At 30.2% G+C, this 22,831-nt stretch overlaps 2 protein-coding genes across 3 annotated transcripts; one reads left to right on the forward strand and one right to left on the reverse strand.

The window, feature by feature from the left end:
- Positions 1-342: 342 nt before the first annotated feature.
- Positions 343-2,496, reverse strand: LOC103848907. Of its 2 annotated transcripts, none has more exons than XM_009125731.2 (6): positions 2,248-2,496; positions 2,069-2,128; positions 1,711-1,994; positions 1,543-1,632; positions 855-1,180; positions 343-772 (listed from the first exon to the last, which is right to left on the reverse strand). In XM_009125731.2, exons 1-6 carry the CDS (start codon positions 2,408-2,410, stop codon positions 508-510), a joined length of 1,188 nt encoding a protein of 395 aa, XP_009123979.1. In that variant the 5' UTR covers positions 2,411-2,496; the 3' UTR covers positions 343-507. The 2 variants fall into 2 exon arrangements, with proteins under 2 accessions (XP_009123979.1, XP_009123978.1); XM_009125730.2 differs by having other exon boundaries at positions 1,711-1,997.
- A 24-nt stretch (positions 2,497-2,520) lies between these two features.
- LOC117133889 (AT-hook motif nuclear-localized protein 19-like) lies at positions 2,521-9,584 on the forward strand. Its single transcript, XM_033290950.1, has one exon. It carries the CDS (start codon positions 5,308-5,310, stop codon positions 6,250-6,252), a length of 945 nt encoding a protein of 314 aa, XP_033146841.1. The 5' UTR covers positions 2,521-5,307; the 3' UTR covers positions 6,253-9,584.
- The last annotated feature ends 13,247 nt before the right edge of the window (positions 9,585-22,831 follow it).

Consider the following 22,831-nt stretch of genomic DNA (forward strand, 5'->3'; position numbering starts at 1 on the left):
GTCGAAGTTTTGAGAGATCATGCATGATTACGAGGGTTATGGTTGGGCCATTGTGGATTGAAGTGGACTATTTATTGGGCTCATACAAGAGGACTCTAGAACTATTGGGGTAGCTGTAAAACAAATTATGGGTCCATTTTTAGGCTAATTATGCATGGTTTACAGAGAAATGACGGATACAAATCTCGTGATGGTTGAGAATGGACTAAAGCTAGAGAACTAATCAACGTTGAAGGCGGGGAATGTGCAGTAGAGAGTTACGGGATGGTTCTTTTGGTGGTGAGGCCGCCGAGAGAAGAGGATGATGATTGGTAGATGAGTAAAGAAAACCGGGACGAAATATATATAATCAATACGTAATATAATTTTTGAATAAGGATGGAATTTTATGGTATTAAGACACAATCAGAAGAACATAGCAAAGACTTTATCTAGTTGCTTTCTAGTTCCTGTCTTAGTGTTGAAAAATCATACAAATTACACTTTTGGTTTGTGGTGAATGTTTTATCAACCAAGCCATTGCTGTGCACGGCGTTCACCGTTAGCTCCAACAGATCTCCGGATGCTCATCTTCTCGTTGGCGTATTTATCCTGAAGACTTTCGAAAGCAGTAACGTCGAGCTTCCCCGTCACTGACTTGCCTTGCTTCCTACGTAAATGTTGTTCTCGAACAGAAGCCCACAGTTTCTCCACCGCTCGTCTCTGCTGCGATGTGAACCTCGACGCGTTCTCAAACGCGTGTTTCACCAATATGTCTATAACAGTCTGACACCTGAAAAGACGAATCACAAATCATTCCTCAAATTCTGACAACAATAACAAAGTTCAAAAAGGGAAAGCATTATATTTCTTACCATGGAACTTTGTAACGGCGTGCAGCGATCTCCAGGCATGTAATCAAAGCTTCTCTTTTCGACCTGAGAAATTTCTTGTTCTCCAAGGCATCTGTGTCTTCTTTTGTCATCTTTGTTTTACCATTTTTCTTCACATTACTGGGGATCCATGCATCCAGCCCAAAGGGATCAGACTCAGCTTCGGCCACGTCCTGTGTTGTCTCTCCATCTCCACTGTCCTTCACAGCCTCTTGTTCAAGAGCAGCTGCTTCTTCAGCGTCATCTTCCTCAGTTGCTACAGGAAGATCAGATACAGCCTCCTTTATCTGAGTAGCAGTCTTGGAAAACTAAAACAAACAAACAAAACAAATGTATATGAGACACTATGAAAGCCTCAGAGAATGATGGTTCAACACAACAATATACACTTTTTTTTTGAATAAATGTTAAAGTTTTATCCATAAAAACAAAATGTATATGAGACACTATGAAAGCCTCAGAGAATGATGGTTCAACACAATAATATACACCTTTTTTTTTGAATAAATGTTAAAGTTTTATTCATCAAAAAAAAACTTTTGTACATCAGATGCTACCTCTGTTTTTAAAATGCAGAATAAATAATGAAATTGAACAATTCTCTATACACATTAAAGGTCATAACACAGCGACGAGGTAACCTATTCAAAGAAGGTATATAGAGTCTTACCATAAAGCTGTCATCAGTAAAGAGGTCATTAGCCACAACTGCTTTAATCGTCCATATGGTCAACAGATTCTTCTGGCTTCTATCAAGGCACTACACGAGAACGAAAGATAGTAACAATGCATCAATCAACACCTTCCCTTTGTAAATATCTTTAAAGCATGAGTTTACCTCGGCGACATCCTGAGCTGCTGAGAACAAAGCATGATAATCTCCTCGAACCAAGCGATCAGTACAAGGAGTTTTCGACGACATAGCAGCTTCGAGCATCGCAATCAAGTAACAGCTAGTTCCCGCCTTCACGCTTCCAGCTTGAATCAGGCGTATGGCGAGCTTCGAGGCTTTGGAGAATTTTGAAGGGTTCTTGATGTGAGACGTTATCTTCTGCATCGCTTCTATCACTTGCTCTTCTGATGCATCCGTCGATGTCTTGAACTGTAGACGCTTCTTAGGAGCTGCTGCAACTCAAAACATTAAAGACATAACTTAATGGTTCTTTCTTGTTCTAAAGATGAAGTAATGTTACTACCTTCAGGCGTGGATTCTGCTGGCTTTGAACGCTTTAGTGCGCTCTTGAGAAGAGGAGGAGCTGTGTGATTAGAACAATAACACCAAAGTTTTGATTTTTAAGTTCAAAGGCGTAATCTTTAGGGCATAATAAGGTTCCAGAATGAATCGAATTCAGATCAAAAACTCAATTGAGCTTACCTGAGGCATCGGGTGCTGATTCTGGTGGTTTAGATCGCTTCAGGGAGCTTTTGAGAACCAGAGTCGGAGCTGGGGAGGGGCTTTCGTCTGGATTTGAAGAATTGGGAAGCTCTTGATGTTGAGAAGACGGAGGAGGTAGACCTTCGAAGATATTATCCGTCATCTCTCTCTCTCTCTCTCTTCGATTCGTCGACGGAGAAGAGGGGAAGCCAGAGGCAGCCAACGCCGGAGTTTAATTGTGTTCGTCTTATGGGCCTTAAAAGCTATAGTCACATATTCTCGGCCCATATTATTTGGGCTTTAATAATATGTTTAAATTGGATATATTTACGTAATTCATGAAATTTCTATTTGTTATTTTTTTTTTGTGTGGGAATGGAAGTAAAAAAATATGGTTTGAAATGGATAATGAAATATACGACAGTTTCCTATCTTTTTCTAAGTTTCTAAAATTTGATTAATTGTTGGACAATGTTTTCTTATGGAATAACAAAATCCATTTATTCAATGTTTTGTAGTCTCTTGTTATTAAACTTCATACCGCATATAGTAGACCTTTGAAATCAAAAGAGTGAAGTACAAGTGTTAAGTGTTAACTAAATTAAAGTACTCAATCAATTATTCGTATATGGTAATGGGTGAAAGAGTTAAGACTTGTGAAAGTTTATAAATAAAAAACACACACACACATCATACTCCAATTGTTACAATTTATATTTTACACAACCAATGCTTTTTTTCTTCTTTCTATATTGTGTACGTAGTCCCGAGGAGTTCAACTACCCTTTGGCTTTTTTGTCTAACATCAATTAGACTAATCAATAAAAAATATTTTAGTTATGTTTATATATAAATATTGTTTTAGTTGAGAGTTGTTGAGTATAACAAAAACGAACAGTATAATAGACTAAATAAACGACTTTTTGAGTTTAGACAATTACTTATGTGTTTTCTCTTTAGGATGTAACACAAATGATCAAATGTATATTTAAGAAGTAAAGTTTTAAATTACAAGGCGATTAACCTTTACATTAGACAATGGGATAATATGATAACGAGCTTGCCGGAAACATATATATATACTCTTTAGCTTTGCCATGTTGAGTCATAGAACTATAGACACATAACTTTTTACTAATATGACTACAAGCCTAAAACTAGTAAGAAGTAGCATTCAGTTAGTAAGCTTAAATTTATTTAACATTAAGTTGCGTGCGTGTATGTATATAAAAATTACATTCTATCAAATATATAAACTAACGATTGTTCAACGAGTTGAACGACTAATTATTCTTGTAATATTATATAATGAATATGATTAAAACTACATTTAAAAAAACTATATTCAAGTGATTCCCCTTGAAAAAGTGTTTTCAAATTCTAAATTCTACGTTATTTACTCTGGAATTTTGAAAGGACTATAAAATGTATTGTTATAGACTTATAGTATACATATACACACACATATATATGTATATCTCTTATTTTAAAATGATCTTCAGTTACAAAAAAAAGAAGTGATCATTTTTTTTGGGCAAAAAAACAAAAGAAGTGATCTTATTGAGGTGTTTTGGTAAATCACGTATACTAACGCACACATTCAACCAGTGAAATTTCTTATTCAATCTCTTTGAGCATCCACTTTTTTTTACGGCACGAGTATTCTGTTATATAAATGGTTAGCAAATGTTTATAAATTTCTATTGTTTCATTGTTTAAATATTCGGTGTACAGGTTTGAGTAACTATTTTTTGTCTTGATCAAACTATTTTTATTTCGATCCAATGAATACTGCGTAGGGATTATATTATTATACTACTGTTTTATAATCGAGAAAACCTTCTGATTCAACAATTCACTTTCGAAATAAAAAATTGTAGTGGGAAACGATCGTGCGCCCCATTTGTTCAACCTCGGCGCTCGACCCCACACATCAATTATAACGCTAACTAAAAAGACAAAATAAAAAAAATTACAGGTTTAAGAAAATTATCTTAACCAGTTAAATATTTAAATCAGAATACGGTGGTACCTGATTAGAAACGTATATATAGACTTAACGATCTACTACTGTTAGGTTGTATATTCATGAAGAGATCTGAAAACTCTGGTAATGTATTTTGACAAAACTTTCTGTCAAAGTGTCATGTAACAAAATTCTCAAAAGTGCCAATTGATAATAATATTCTTAATTCATCAAAAAAGATAATAATATTCTTAAGTAAACTTTTCTTAACCACCTTTATCTTTTATTATGTTTTATTTATATTAGCTTCTCAGTTTACCGTCAAGTATTTTTTCGGTTGCAACCGATTTAGTACATTAGTCTATCGGACGTTTAATTTTAATATAATCAGTTGTTAAAAAAAGAAGCAAAAATATCACTAAAAAGTCTCGTAATAAAACCTAGAATGTTGTAAAACGAAGGTTTTAAGTCTGAATATTTATGTGTTTTATTAATGAATAAAAGATCCCTTTATATAAAGGTTACATAAGAGATAAATGGAAATACATAAATGAAAAGATTACAAATCATAAACCAACAAAAAATAGGAAAACTAGAAAAATAAAAACTCTTTGGCCGTCAATCTCTCTCTCTAGGTTTAAGCCGGTTATGGACTGGGCCGGTTATGCACATCCACTAATTGATTTATAACATATAATACATATTGTACCCTTTGTAATAATTAACGCTCTCGAGCCTTGGGTTGGGTGATTTTAGTTTTGTATATTCGATTATATATTCGTATATATGCATTATATTAATTAATATCTACATATGCTTCCACTTATTTTATAAGTTAGCTTATATTACATCTATTCTCTTTCTTGCTTAGTATCATTCTTTGTCGTGTTCCTTTCAATTAACCTTACTTTGTGTCTTGTGTTCCTCACGACACAAAAACTTGTAGAAGGGTTTTAAAACCAAGATCTGGAAAATATATCTCCTCTTCTGGAATTGCTCATCTTCTCTTGATCTAAAAGATCACTTATATTTCCATAAGGCTTCATCACTTTTGGAATATATATAATATCAGATATAATATCTTTAGGGTTTTAATGGCGAATCCATGGTGGACAGGACAAGTGAACCTCTCTGGCCTCGAAGCGACGCCGCCTAGCTCATCTCAGTTAAAGAAACCAGATCTCCACATCTCCATGAACATGGCCATGGACTCAGATCATAACAACCATCATCATCACCAAGAAGTCGACACCAACAACAACAACAACGAGGACGATAGAGACAACTTGAGCGGCGACGACCACGAGCCACGTGAAGGAGCCGTGGAAGCCCCCACACGCCGTCCACGTGGACGTCCAGCTGGTTCCAAGAACAAACCAAAGCCACCGATCTTCGTCACGCGCGATTCCCCTAACGCTCTCAAGAGCCATGTTATGGAGATCGCTAGTGGGACTGACGTCATCGAAACCCTAGCTACTTTCGCTAGGCGGCGCCAACGTGGCATCTGCATCTTGAGCGGTAACGGCACGGTGGCTAACGTTACACTCCGACAACCCTCAGCAGCTACCGTTCCAGTCCCCCCTGGAGGTGCGGCTGTTTTGGCGTTACAAGGGAGGTTTGAGATTCTTTCTTTAACAGGTTCTTTCTTGCCTGGACCGGCTCCACCTGGATCCACCGGTTTAACGATTTACTTAGCCAGTGGTCAAGGTCAGATTGTTGGAGGAAGCGTGGTGGGGCCATTGATGGCAGCTGGTCCGGTGATGCTAATTGCTGCCACGTTTTCTAATGCGACTTACGAGAGGTTGCCTTTGGATGAGGAAGAAGCGGCTGAGGGCGGCGGCGGAGGAGTGGTTCCAGGGCAGCTTGGGGGCGTAGGTTCTCCTCTGAGTAGCGGTGGCGGTCGAGGAGATGGAAACCAAGGACTTCCGGTGTACAGTATGCCGGAAAATCTTGTTTCTAGTGGCGGTGGAAGCGGTGGAGGAGGGCAGATGAGCGGTCAAGAAGCTTACGGTTGGGCTCAAGCTAGGTCAGGATTTTAACGTACGTTAAAATGCCTTTTTTATTTACAAAAGTTAACAATAAGAATTATGATGATGTCTATTATGATAATGATGATGAAAATTAGTCAGTTGCTAGTTGCTACTATAGTGAGCTATGTATTGTCTGCGAACATTATATTATGCTCTCTCGTGACTACGATTATTATTTGCTAAATTTCACTTGTGTGTTTCTGATCTTTTATTAAAAGTTTTTTCTATTTGTTGGATTCTTCATTTTCCCAAATAATGAGTTATCTGTGTACGTATATGATTGATCCTCACTAAATTTGAACTCTTTAGGGTTGACCATTTTCCCAGATATATATGAGTAGCCTTATACTGTTATACATTTTATAATATAATTGGCTTTATTTTAGTTACCAGCCTCACACTCACCTGCCCTTATTAGCAGTAAGTTAAGTTTGCTATAGTACAATTTATGTAGAAATTGATTGACCAATTCACATCTTAATCAATACCATGATATGCATATGTCAACCTTCTTAACAAAACATCGAATTCTAACTCGAGTAAAAGCAACGCGATCACGTAGAGGTATTGTTTAAACTAAACACATCAGGCGAATGCATTTATATATCATATACTTAGATTTTAAAATGATCAATTAAATCAGGAGTATGTAAAAGTAAATTAAAGAATTACGGTAAACTATCAATTAACTCCGGTTTCAGGATTGGTTTCGAGTCCACATACATAACAAATTCTCTTATTCTGCTTTGGTATGATCTTTCATGTGCAGTAATTCATTTGATGATAGACTCATGCATATAATATATTTTCCGAAGAAACATATTCACATTATGATTAGTCGGATGGAAGGGTCAAATGATCAAATGCCATTAACAAAACAAAAAAAAAACTTCTTTTAGATAAATCTAGTTAACACGCATACATTCAGATTAGTATATTATTTTAATTACCGTGCACTAGTGTAAAAGATGATGCATCCGACCAAACATTGAGTTATCATGCATGAGCTATTAAGAAGGTTATTTCAAATGACGATAAGATTTTTTTATAAAATATAAATGCATGTGTTTTCTGGAAAATCAAATCGTCTGGAGTGAAACCAAATTTATAATTAATGTTTTTTTGTGAATCTGAAACGGTCAAATATCTACAAACTAGAAGCGATAGTCAACCTCAACTAATATAACTAAATCAGTCGACTACAAAAACTAAACGTTATGTATACATGTTTATAAGGCACACTACACAGTCTACACTGCAAGTTCGATGCAACTATTTAATATAGTAACCAGGGGGAAAGTGTGAAATGCAAAGTTGCAACAATATTTATACCGTTTTTCTTAATTTACGTATTATAAGCGATAGTCAACCTCAACTAATATAACTAAATCAGTCGACTACAAAAATTAATTGTTATATATACCTGTTTATAAGGCACACTACACAGTCTACACTGCAAGTTCGATGCAACTATGTTATACTATACGTAACCAGGGGGAAAAGAGTGAAATGCAACTATAGATTATTCCCTTTTTCTTAATTTAATACAGCTAAATGTGGGGGTATGTGTATTAATAACCCCATTGCTGTCAGCTTATAAGTGTCGTCACTTAACCAGAATTTTAGGCTTTCTTGACCATCTTTTGATTAAAAATCATAAACAAAAATATGAGAGTATAGGAGCCTTTTCACATGGCACCACATGCGTTCCTCTTGCAAAACGTAAAACCCTAATGGACCTGTCTTTTATATATTTACATCCGTACTTTCTCGAGCATAAATACATAATACTAAAAATGATTAATTAAAGTGGTTTTGAATGTGTTAAAAATGGTTTTGAATTTTGAATTATTCATATTAGTTCCCTTTATTTATATATATATTATTAGCAAAGCGATTTATCAAGATCCAAGTATAGCTCTCTTTTTTCTTTCTTTTGGTCATCTCAACAGATTAACAGAAAAACGAAATTACAAGCTCACAACAAATTAAAGCGCAACGACCCATGCATATATAAACAGATGAACACATACAGTAATCACCACTTCACCTCTTATATTTATAACCCAAAACTAGTGTTAGATATTGATCTGTGACAAATTTACTCGTAAAAACTAATGAAAGCTCAGGCATATATATGTAAAGCCTTATTCGTGTTTAACTCCAACAAATTAGCAGTCCTTTTCTCTCTGAATGATTGAAATACCGTATTTAGATAAATAATTTACGCAAATGATTATTATCAACCGAAACGATTAGTTTACCAAAATTTTATGATATAGAATTTGTTTTCAAATCATAAGTTTTTGTGGTACTTTATAAAAAAGGAAGCCCTAAACCCCACTGAAAAGGCAATAATAGTTACCTATAAAAAGTCCAAAACCAAAGCAATTAACAACTAATACTTTGAAAAGGAATCCACAAACGAGCATTATTAAAAGTATAACAAAGACCGCAAGATAAATCATAGCTCGGAGGTACTGCTTCATTGAAATAAGTATAAAATGTATTTCTAACACTGAGATAATGCGCAAGCCGTGATCCATTTCCGTGATATATTTAATGTTTTACATCATGAGCAGTTTTTCAATTCGGAAATTGTATAAAATCTTAATTATAAGAATATTATATTGTAAGTTTTTGGAATAATAATGGAGAGAATAACTTCACTAATTCTCTTATATATTGTCTGTTATATTATATTCTGATGTTCTTCAAATGATATGAATTGATGTTTTATCATCTATAATTTCAATAGAACATGTATACTTAATATTTTCATAGAACTTTACTGTTTCGACTTTTGTTGTTATTAATCCTCTTGTTTGGACGAAACAAGATTTAAATTTCCAAAAAGAAGTTGGAATGGGACTTTTTTTTGTCGTCATGGAGTGTTTATATATTCCAATCCAAAATCCAAAGAGTAGTACATTATAATACTATATTTTAAAACTCGGACATCATATCTGTCGAATATAATTTATAGCGTTACGTGATGTTTCTTCTTCAGCCTACACAAAGCATTAAATAACACTAACTTTGGTAATCGTATTTCTATAACAATCAAACACTTGGTGTGGTCTGAGCTGGGTGTAAAGTGCAAACATAAATGATTTAAGAAAACATTTAATATGTAAAGGATTTAATAATACAAATTCTATTAAGAAGTATTATTATACAAATTTGACAAATACCAAATTACATTTAGTTTATTAAATTCTTTATGATCCATCTCAATTTTTTCTTTGATCAAATCCATAATGAGAGATAAAAAAAAGAAACGCAAGTGATTTTATATAGAGAAACCACTAAAATTACATATTATCAGATATAAATAAATTTGAAATGAAATAGATAACCCTACGAAAATATTGAATTTTTCGGTAAATGCTCTATATAATGAAGCCTATGATCTTTAGTGTTGTTTTAAAATTTATAAACACATTCTACATTTGTATTAATGTATATTAAACTCTCTTTCATGGTACGTGAGCATAGTTTTAAAATTTTGTCAATTAATTTAGTAAAAATTCATAATACTCCCTAAATTGGTGTACTAACCATTATAAAATCGCAATTTCAAGAGAAACATAGACAACAAAAGTTTCAAACCTCTTGACCTTCATCATATGTTAGTGAAAGATGCAAGTATGTATTAAAACAGTATTTTCATATTTTTAAATTTTTTCAAAATATATGTGTTAACCCTACGAAAATATTGAATTTTTCGGTAAATGCTCTATATAATGAAGCCTATGATCTTTAATGTTGTTTTAAAATTTATAAACACATTATAAATTTGTATTAATGTATATTAAACTCTCTTTCATGGTACATGGTAATTATTTTATTTTTTTATATCAATTAATTTAGTAAAACTTCATAATACTCCCTAATTTGGTGACTAACCACTATAAAATTGCTATTTTCTAGAGAAATAGAGACAACAAAAGTTCCAACCTCTTTGAACTTCATCATATGTTAGTGAAGGATGCAACTATGTATTAAAACATAATTTTTATATTTTTGAATTTTTCTCAAAATCTATGAGTTATAATCCCTACGAAAATATTGAATTTTTCGGTGAATCCTCTATATACTGAAGCCTATGATCTTTAGTGTTGTTTAAAAATTTATAAACACATTCTACATTTGCATTATTGTATATTAAACTCTCATTCATGGTACGTGGACATCGTTTTAATTTTTTGTCAATTAATTTAGTAAAACTTCATAATACTCCCTAAATTAGTGTACTAACCACTATAAAATCAAAACTTTCTAGAGAAACGGAGACAACAAAAGTTTCAAACCTCTTTGACCTTCATCATATGTTAGTGAAGATGCAAGTATGCATTAAAACAATTTTTTCAATTTTTTTCAAAATCTGTGTGTTAACGCCTACGAAAATATTGAATTTTTCGGTAAATGCTCTATATAATGAAGACTATGATCTTTAATGTTGTTTTAAAATTTATAAACACATTCTACATTTGTATTAATGTATATTAAACTCTCTTTCATGGTACATGGGCATTGTTTTATTTTTTTGTCAATTAATTTAGTAAAACTTCATAATACTCCCTAAATTGGTGGACTAACCACTATAAAATTGCTATTTTCTAGAGAAATGGAGACAAAAAAAGTTTCAAACCTCTTTGAACTTCATCATATTTTATTACTTGATTCAAATATGTACTAAAACAATATTTTCAATTTTTTTGATTTTTTTCAAAATCTATGTGTTAACCCCCCTACGAAAATAGTGAGTTTTCGGTAAATGCTCTATATATGAAGCCTATAATCTTTTAATTCGTTTCAAAATTTATAACCACATTATACATTTGTATTAATTTATGATAAACTCCTTTTCATGGTACATGGACATCGTTCTAATTTTTAATCAATTAATTTAGCAAAACTGTAATACTCCCTAAATCATTGGAGTAACCACTATAAAATTGCTATTCCTTTGAGAAACAGAGATAACAAAGGTTCCAAACCTCTTTGAACTTCATCATATTTTATAACATGATTCAAATATGTATTAAAACCGTATTCTCAAATTTTTTAAATTTTTCTCAAAATCTATGTGTACCCACCCCCCTACGAAAATAGTGAGTTTTCGGTAAATGCTCTATATATGAAGCTTATAATCTTTTAATTCGTTTTAAAATTTAAAACCACATTATGCATTTGTATTAATTTATGATAAACTCCTTTTCATGGTACCTGGACAACGTTCTAATTTTCATCAATTAATTTAGCAAAACTGCAAATACTCCCTAAATCATTAGACTAACCACTATAAAATTGCCATTCCTTAGAGAAACGGAGACAACAAAGGTTCCAAACCTCTTTGAACTTCATCATATATTATTACTTGATTCAAATATGTATTAAAACAGTATTTTCAAATTTTTTGAATTTTTCTCAAAATCTATGTGTACCCCCCCCCCCTACAAAAATAGTGAGTTTTCGGTAAATGCTCTATATATGAAGCTTATAATCATTAAATTCGTTTTAAAATTTATAACCACATTATACATTTGTATTAATTTATGATATACTCCTTTTCATGGTACATGGACATCGTTCTAATTTTTAATCAATTAATTTAGCAAAAATGTAAATACTCCCTAAATCATTGGACTAGCCACTATAAAACTGCTATTCCTTAGAGAAACAATGATAACAAAGGTTCCAAACCTCTTTGAACTTCATCATATTTTATTACATGATTCAAATATGTATTAAAACAGTATTCTCAAATTTTTTGAATTTTTCTCAAAATATATGTGTACCAACCCCCCTACGAAATAGTGAGTTTTCGGTAAATGCTCTATATATGAAGCCTATAATCTTTTAATTCGTTTTAAAATTTATAACCACATTATACATTTGTATTAATTTATGATAAACTCCTTTTCATTGTACCTGGACATCGTTCTAATTTTTATCAATTAATTTAGCAAAACTGCAAATACTCCCTAATCATTAGACTAACCACTATAAAATTGCTATTCCTTAGAGAAACGGAGACAACAAAGGTTCTAAACCTCTTTGAACTTCATCATATGTTATTACATGATTCAACTATGCATTAAAACAGTATTGTCAAATTTTTTGAATTTTTCTCAAAATCTACGTGTTTTTGGTAAATGCTCTATATATGAAGCCTATAATCTTTTAATTCGTTTTAAAATTTATAACCACATTATACATTTTTTTTAATTTATGATAAGCTCCTTTTCATGGTACCTGGACATCATTCTAATTTTCAATCAATTAATTTAGCAAAACTGTAAATACTCCCTAAATCATTGGACTAATCACTATAAAATTGCTATTCCTTAGAGAAACAGAGACAACAAAGGTTCCAAACCTCTTTGAACTTCATCATATTTTATTGCATGATTCAAATATGTATTAAAATTGTATTCTCAAATGTTTTGAATTTTTCTCAAAATCTATGTCTACCCACCCCCTACGAAAATAGTGAGTTTTCGGTAAATGCTCTATATATGAAGCCTATAATCTTTAAATTTATTTTAAAATTTAAAACCACATAATACCTTTATATTAATGTATGATAAACTTCTTTTCATGGTACATGGATATCGTTCTAATTTTTTATCTATTAATTTAGCAAAACTGCAAATACTCCATAAATAATTGGACTAACCACTATAAAATTGCTATTCCCTAGAGAAACGGAGACAACAAAGGTTCCAAACCTATTTGAACTTCATCATATATTATTACATGATTCAAATATGTATTAAAACTGTATTTCAAATTTTTGAATTTTTCTCAAAATCTATGTGTACCCCCCTTCGAAAATAGTGAGTTTTCGGTAAAGCTCTATATATGAAGCCTATAATCTTTAAATTTGTTTTAAAATTTAAAACCACATTATACCTTTGTATTAATGTATGATAAACTTCTTTTCATGGTACATGGACATCGTTCTATTTTTTTTATCCATTAATTTAGCAAAACTGCAAATACTCTCTAAATCATTGGATTAACCACTATAAAATTGCTATTCCCTAGAGAAACGGAGATAACAAAGGTTCCAAACCTCTTTGAACTTCATCATATGTTTTTACATGATTCAATTATGCATTAAAACAGTATTATCAAAATTTTTGAATTTTTCTCAAAATCTATGTGTACTCCCCCTACGAAATAGTGTGTTTTCGGTAAATGCTCTATATATGAAGCCGATAATCTTTAAATTTCGTTTTAAAATTTAATAACCATATTATAACATTTGTATTAATTTATGATAAACTCCTTTTCATGGTACATGGACATCGTTCTAATTTTTAATCAATTAATTTAGTAAAACTGTAAATACTCCCCTAAATCATTGGACTAACCACTATAAAAATTGCTATTCCTTAGAGAAAACGAGACAAAAAAGGTTCCAAACCTCTTTGAACTTCATCATATTTTATTACATGATTCAAATATGTATTAAAATAGTATTCTCAAATTTTTTGAGTTTTTCTCAAAATCTATGTGTTAACCCCTACGAAAATAGTGAGTTTTCGGTAAATGCTCTATATATGAAGCCTATATTCTTTAAATTTGTTTTAAAATTTAAAACCACATTATACCTTTATATTAATATATGATAAACTTCTTTTCATGGTAGATGGACATTGTTCTAATTTTTTATCCATTAATTTAGCAAAACTGCAAATGCTCTCTAAATCATTGGACTAACCACTATAAATTGCTATTACCTAGAGAAACGGAGACAACAAAGGTTCCAACCTCTTTGAACTTCATCATATATTATTACATGATTCAAATATGTATTAAAACAGTATTTTCAAATTTTTTTGAATTTTTCTCAAATTTATGTGTACCCCCCCCCCACGAAAATAGTGAGTTTTCGGTAAATGCTCTATATATGAAGCCGATAATCTTTTAATTCGTTTTAAAATTTATAACCATATTATACATTTGTATTAATTTATGATAAACTCCTTTTCATGGTACATGGACATCGTTCTAATTTTTAATCAATTAATTTAGTAAAACTGTAAATACTCCCTAAATCATTGGACTAACCACTATAAAATTGCTATTCCTTAGAGAAACAGAGACAAAAAAGGTTCCAAACCTCTTTGAACTTCATCATATTTTATTACATGATTCAAATATGTATTAAAATAGTATTCTCAAATTTTTTGAATTTTTTTCAAAATCTATGTGTTAACCCCTACGAAAATAGTGAGTTTTCGGTAAATGCTCTATATATGAAGCCTATAATCTTTAAATTTGTTTTAAAATTTAAAACCACATTATACCTTTGTATTAATGTATGATAAACTTTTTTTCATGGTACATGTACATCGTTCTAATTTTTTATCCATTAAGTTAGCAAAACTGCAAATACTCCCTAAATCATTAGACTAACCACTATAAAATTGCTATTCCCTAGAGAAACGGAGACAACAAAGGTTCCAAACCTCTTTGAACTTCATCATATTTTATTATTTGATTCAAATATGTATTAAAACAGTATTTTCAATTTTTTTGATTTTTTTCAAAATCTATGGGTTAACCCCTACGAAAATAGTTAGTTTTCGGTAAATGCTCTATATATGAAGCCTATAATCTCTAAATTTGTTTTAAAATTTAAAACCACATTATAACTTTGTATTAATGTATGATAAACTTCTTTTCATGGTACATGGACATCGTTCTAATTTTTTATATCCATTAATTTAGCAAACTGCAAATACTGCCTAATCATTGGACTAACCACTATAAAATTGCTATTCCCTAGAGAAACGAGAAGGAGACAACAAAGGTTCCAACCCTCTTTGAACTTCATCATATATTATTACATGATTCAAATATGTATTAAAACAGTATTTTCAAATTTTTTGAATTTTTCTCAAAATCTATGTGTACCCCCCTACGAAAATAGTGAGTTTTCGGTAAATGCTCTATATATGAAGCCTATAATCGTTAAATTTGTTTTAAAATTTAAAAACCACATTATACCTTTGTATTAATGTATGATAAACTTCTTTTCATGGTACATGGACATCGTTCTAATTTTTTAATCAATTAATTTAGCAAAACTGTAAACACTACTACCCCCTAATCATTGGACTAACCACTATAAAATTGCTATTCCTTTGACAAACAAATACACAAAGGTTCCAAATCTTTTGAACTTCATCATATTTTATTACATGATTCAAATAGTATTAAAATAGTATTCTCAAATTTTTTGAGTTTTTCTCAAAATCTATGTGTTAACCCCTACGAAAATAATGAGTTTTCGGTAAATGCTCTATATATGAAGCCTATAATCTTTAAATTTGTTTAAATTTAAAACCACATTATACCTTGTATTAATGTATGATAAACTTCATTTCATGGTACATGGACATCGTTATAATTTTTTTATCCATTAATTTAGCAAAACTGCAAATACTCCCTAATCATTGGACTAACCATTATAAAATTACTATTCCCTAGAGAAACGAAGACAACAAAGGTTCCAAACCTCTTTGAACTTCATCATATATTATTACATGATTCAAATATGTATTAAAACAGTATCTTCAAATTTTTTAAATTTTTCTCAAAATCTATGTGTACCCCCCTACGAAAATAGTGTGTTTTCGGTAAATGCTCTATATATGAAGCCTATAATCTTTTAATTCGTTTTAAAATTTATAACCACATTATACATCTGTATTAATTTATGATAAACTTCTTTTCATGGTACATGGACATCGTTCTAATTTTTAATCAATTAATTTAGCAAAACTGTAAATACTCCCTAAATCATTGGACTAACCACTATAAAATTGGCTATTCCTTAGGGAAACAAATACAACAAAGGTTCCAAACCTCTTTGAACTTCATTATATTTTATTACATGATTCAAATATGTATTAAAATAGTATTCTCAATTTTTTTGAGTTTTTCTCAAAATCTATGTGTTTAACCCCTACGAAAATAGTGAGTTTTCGGTAAATGCTCTATATATGAAGCCTATAATCTTTAAATTTGCTTTAAAATTTAAAACCACATTATAACTTTGTATTAATGTATGATAAACTTCTTTTCATGGTACATTAACATCGTTCTAATTTTTTATCCATTAATTTAGCAAAACTGCAAATACTCCATAAATCATTAGACTAACCACTATAAAATTGCTATTCCCTAGAGAAACGAAGACAACAAAGGTTCCAAACCTCTTTGAACTTCATCATATATTATTACATGATTCAAATATGTATTAAAACAGTATTTTTTATTTTTTTGAATTTTTCTCAAAATCTATGTGTACCCCCCTACGAAAATAGTGAGTTTTCGGTAAATGCTCTATATATAAAGCCTATAATCTTTAAATTTGTTTTAAAATTTAAAACCACATTATACCTTTGTATTAATGTATGATAAACTTCTTTTCATGGTACATGGACATCGTTCTAATTTTTTATCCATTAATTTAGCAAAACTGCAAATACTCCCTAAATCATTGGACTAACCACTATAAAATTGCTATTCCCTAGAGAAACGGAGACAACAAGGTTCCAAACCTCTTTGAACTTCATCATATTTATTACATGATTCAAATATGTATTAAAACAGTATTCTCAAATTTTTTGAATTTTTCTCAAAATCTATGTGTAACCCCTACGAAAATAGTGAGTTTTCGGTAAATGCTCTATATATGAAGCCTATAATCTTTAAATTTGTTTTAAATTTAAAACCACATTATACCTTTGTATTAATGTATGATAAACTTTTTTTCATGGTACATGTACATCGTTCTAATTTTTTATCCATAAGTTAGCAAAACTGCAAATACTCCCTAAATCATTGACTAACCACTATAAAATTGCTATTCCCTAGAGAAACGGAGACACAAAGGTTCCAAACCTCTTTGAACTTCATCATATTTTATTACATGATTCAAATATGTATTAAAACAGTATTTCAATTTTTTTGAATTTTTCTCAAAATCTATGTGTACCCCCTACGAAAATAGTGAGTTTTCGGTAAATGCTCTATATATGAAGCCTATAATCTTTAAATTTTTTTAAAATTTAAAACCACATTATAACTTTGTATTAATGTATGATAAACTTCTTTCATGGTACATGGACATCGTTCTAATTTTTTATCCATTAATTTAGCAAAACTGCAATACTACTCCCTAAATCATGGACTAACCACTATAAAATTGCTATTCCCTAGAGAAACGGAGACAACAAAGGTTCCAAACCTCTTTGAACTTCATCATATGTTATTACATGATTCAAATATGTATTAAAACAGTATTTTCTCAAATTTTTTTGAAATTTTCTCAAAATCTATGTGTACCCCCCTACGAAAATAGTGAGTTTTCGGTAAATGCTCTATATATGAAGCCTATAATCTTTAAATTTGTTTTAAAATTTAAAACCACATTATACCTTTGTATTAATGTATGATAAACTTCTTTTCATGGTACATGGACATCGTTCTAATTTTTAATCATTAATTTAGCAAAACTGTAAATACTCCCTAAATCATTGGACTAACCACTATAAAATTGCTATTCCTTAGGAAACGGAGACAACAAAGTTCCAAACCTCTTTGAACTTCATCATATTTATTACATGATTCAAATATGTATTAAAACAGTATTGTCAAATTTTTTGAATTTTTCTCAAAATCTATGTGTAACCCCCTACGAAAATAGTGAGTTTTCGGTAAATGCTCTATATATGAAGCCTATAATCTTTAAATTTGTTTTAAAATTTAAAACCACATTATACATTGTATTAATGTATGATAAACTTCTTTTCATGGTACATGGACATCGTTCTAATTTTTTATCCATTAATTAGCAAAACTGCAAATACTCCCTAAATCATTGGACTAACCACTATAAAATTGCTATTCCCTAGAGAAACGGAGACAACAAAGGTTCCAAACCTCTTTGAACTTCATCATATATTATTACATGATTCAAATATGTATTAAAACAGTATTTCAAATTTTTGAATTTTTCTCTCAAATCTATGTGTACCCCCCTACGAAAATAGTGAGTTTTCGGTAAATGCTCTATATATGAAGCCTATAATCTTTTAATTTCGTTTTAAAATTTATAAACCACATTATACATTTGTATTAATTTATGATAAACTTCTTTTCATGGTACATGGACATCGTTCTAATTTTTTATCAATTAATTTAGCAAAACTGTAAATACTCCCTAAATCATTGGACTAACCACTATAAATTGCTATTCCTTAGAGAAACGGAGACAACAAGGTTCCAAACCTCTTTGAACTTCATATATTTTATTACATGATTCAAATATGTATTAAAAATAGTATTCTCAATTTTTTTGAATTTTTCTCAAATCTATGTGTAACCCCTACGAAAATAGTGAGTTTTCGGTAAATGCTCTATATATGAAGCCTATAATCTTTAAATTTGTTTTAAAATTTAAAACCACATTATACCTTTGTATTAATGTATGATAAACTTCTTTTCATGGTACATGGACATCGTTCTAATTTTTTTATCCATTAATTTAGCAAAACTGCAAATACTCCCTAAATCATTGGACTAACCACTATAAAATTGCTATTCCCTAGAGAAACGGAGACAACAAAGGTTCCAAACCTCTTTGAACTTCATCATATTTTATTACATGATTCAAATATGTTAAAACAGTATTGTCAAATTTTTTGAATTTTTCTCAAATCTATGTTGAACCCCCCTACGAAAATAGTGAGTTTTCGGTAAATGCTCTATATATGAAGCCTATAATCTTTTAATTCGTTTTAAAATTTATAACCACATTATACATTTGTATTAATTTATGATAAACTTCTTTTCATGGTACATGGACATCGTTCTAATTTTTAATCAATTAATTTAGCAAAACTGTAAATACTCCCTAAATCATTGGACTAACCACTATAAAATTGCTATTCCTTAGAGAAACAGAGACAACAAAGGTTCCAAACCTCTTTGAACTTCATCATATTTTATTACATGATTCAAATATGTATTAAAACAGTATTCTCAAATTTTTTGAATTTTTCTCAAAATCTATGTGTTAACCCCTACGAAAATAGTGAGTTTTCGGTAAATGCTCTATATATGAAGCCTATAATCTTTAAATTTGTTTTAAAATTTAAACCACATTATAACTTTGTATTAATTATGATAAACTTCTTTTCATGGTACATGGACATCGTTCTAATTTTTTATCCATTAATTTAGCAAAACTGCAAATACTCCCTAAATCATTGACTAACCACTATAAAATTGCTATTCCCTAGAGAAACGGAGACAACAAAGGTTCCAAACCTCTTTGAACTTCATCATATATATTATTACATGATTCAAATATGTATTAAAACAGTATTTTCAAGTTTTTTGAATTTTTCTCAAAATCTATGTGTACCCCCGCCCCCTACGAAAATAGTGAGTTTTCGGTAAATGCTCTATATATGAAGCCTATAATCTTTAAATTTGTTTTAAAATTTAAAACCACATTATAACTTTGTATTAATGTATGATAAACTTCTTTTCATGGTACATGGACATCGTTCTAATTTTTTATCCATTAATTTAGCAAAACTGCAAATACTCTCTAAATCATTGGACTAACCACTATAAAATTGCTATTCCCTAGAGAAACGGAGACAACAAAGGTTCCAAACCTCTTTGAACTTCATCATATGTTATTACATGATTCAATTATGCATTAAAACAGTATTATCAAATTTTTTGAATTTTTCTCAAAATCTATGTGTACCCCCCTACGAAAATTGTGTGTTTTCGGTAAATGCTCTATATATGAAGCCTATAATCTTTTAATTCGTTTTAAAATTTATAACCATATTATACCTTTGTATTAATGTATGATAAACTTCTTTTCATGGTACATGAACATCGTTCTAATTTTTTATCCATTAATTTACTGCAAATACTCCCTAAATCATTGGACTAACCACTATAAAATTGCTATTCCCTAGAGAAACGGAGACAACAAAGGTTCCAAACCTCTTTGAACTTCATCATATTTTATTACATGATTCAAATATGTATTAAAACAGTATTCTCAAATTTTTTGAATTTTTCTCAAAATCTATGTGTTAACCCCTACGAAAATAGTGAGTTTTCGGTAAATGCTCTATATATGAAGCCTATAATCTTTAAATTTGTTTTAAAATTTAAAACACATTATACCTTTGTATTAATGTATGATAAACTTCTTTTCATGGTACATGGACATCGTTCTAATTTTTATCCATTAATTTAGCAAAACTGCAAATACTCTCTAAATCATTGGACTAACCACTATAAATTGCTATTCCCTAGAGAAACGGAGACAACAAAGGTTCCAAACCTCTTTGAACTTCATCATATGTATTACATGATTCAAATATGTATTAAAACAGTATTTTCAAATTTTTTGAATTTTTCTCAAAATCTATGTGTACCCCCCCTACGAAAATAGTGAGTTTTCGGTAAATGCTCTATATATGAAGCCTATAATCTTTTAAATTCGTTTTAAAATTTATAACCACATTATACATTGTATTAATTTATGATAAACTCCTTTTCATGGTACATGGACATCGTTCTAATTTTTAATCCATTAATTTAGCAAAACTGTAAATACTCCCTAAATCATTGGACTAACCACTATAAAATTGCTATTCCCTTAGAGAAACGGAGACAACAAAGGTTCCAAACCTCTTTGAACTTCATCATATTTTATTACATGATTCAAATATGTATTAAAATAGTATTGTCAAATTTTTGAATTTTTCTCAAAATCTATGTGTAACCCCTACGAAAATAGTGAGTTTTCGGTAAATGCTCTATATATGAAGCCTATAATCTTTAAATTTGTTGTAAAATTTAAAACCACATTATAACTTTGTCTTAACGTATGATAAACTTTTTTCATGGTACATGGACATCGTTCTAATTTTTTATCCATTAATTTAGCAAAACTGCAAATACTCCCTAAATCATTAGACTAACCACTATAAAATTGCTATTCCTTAGAGAAACGGAGACAACAAAGGTTCCAAACCTCTTTGAACTTCATCATATTTTATTACATGATTCAAATATGTATTAAAACAGTATTTTCAATTTTTTGATTTTTTTTTTCAAAATCTATGTGTAACCCCTACGAAAATAGTGAGTTTTCGGTAAATGCTCAATATATGAAGCCTATAATATTTAAATTTGTTTTAAAATTTAAACCACATTATACCTTGTTATTAATGTATGATAAACTTCTTTTCATGGTACATGGACATCGTTCTAATTTTTTTCCATTAATTTAGCAAAACTTGCAAATACTCCCTAAATCATTGGACTAACCACTATAAAATTGCTATTCCCTAGAAAGGAGACAACAAAGTTCCAAACCTCTTTGAACTTCATCATATGTTATTACATGATTCAAATATGTATTAAAACAGTATTTTCAGTCAAATTTTTTGAATTTTTCCTCAAAATCTATGTTTACCCCCTACGAAAATAGTGAGTTTTCGGTAAATGCTCTATATATGAAGCCTATAATCTTTAAATTTGTTTTAAAATTTAAAACCAACATTATACCTTTGTATTAATGTATGATAAACTTCTTTTTCATGGTACATGGACATCGTTCTAATTTTTATCCATTAATTTAGCAAAACTGCAAATACTCCCTAAATCATTGGACTAACCACTATAAAATTGGCTATTCCCTAGAGAAACGGAGACAACAAAAGGTTCCAAACCTCTTTGAACTTCATCATATTTTATTACATGAATCAAATATGTATTAAAAGTATTGTAAATTTTTTTGAATTTTTTTCAAAATCTATGTGTAACCCCTACGAAAATAGTGAGTTTTCGGTAAATGCTCTATATATGAAGCCTATAATCTTTAAATTGTTTTAAAATTTAAAACCACATTATACATTTGTATTAATGTATGATAAACTTCTTTTTCATGGTACATGGACATCGTTCTAATTTTTTATCCATTAATTTAGCAAAACTGCAAATACTCCCTAAATCATTGGACTAACCACTATAAAATTGCTATTCCCTAGAAAACGGAGACAACAAAGGTTCCAAACCTTTTTGAACTTCATCATATGTTATTACATGATTCAACTATGTATAAAACAGTATTGTCAAATTTTTTGAAATTTTTCTCAAAATCTATGTGTACCCCCCTACGAAAATAGTGAGTTTTCGGTAAATGCTCTATATATGAAGCCTATAATCTTTAAATTGTTTTAAAAATTATAACCACATTATACATTTTATTAATTTTATGATAAACGTCTTTTCATGGTACATGGACATCGTTCTAATTTTTTATCAATTAATTTAGCAAAACTGCAAATACTCCCTAAATCATTGGACTAACCACTATAAAAATTGCTATTCCTTAGAGAAACGAGACAACAAAGGTTCCAAACCTCTTTGAACTTCATCATATTTTATTGACATGATTCAAATATGTATTAAAACAGTATTGTCAAATTTTTTTGAATTTTTCTCAAAATCTATGTGT

This window comes from Brassica rapa, chromosome A05 (assembly GCF_000309985.2).
Source record: "Brassica rapa cultivar Chiifu-401-42 chromosome A05, CAAS_Brap_v3.01, whole genome shotgun sequence".
Lineage (NCBI taxonomy): Eukaryota > Viridiplantae > Streptophyta > Magnoliopsida > Brassicales > Brassicaceae > Brassica > Brassica rapa.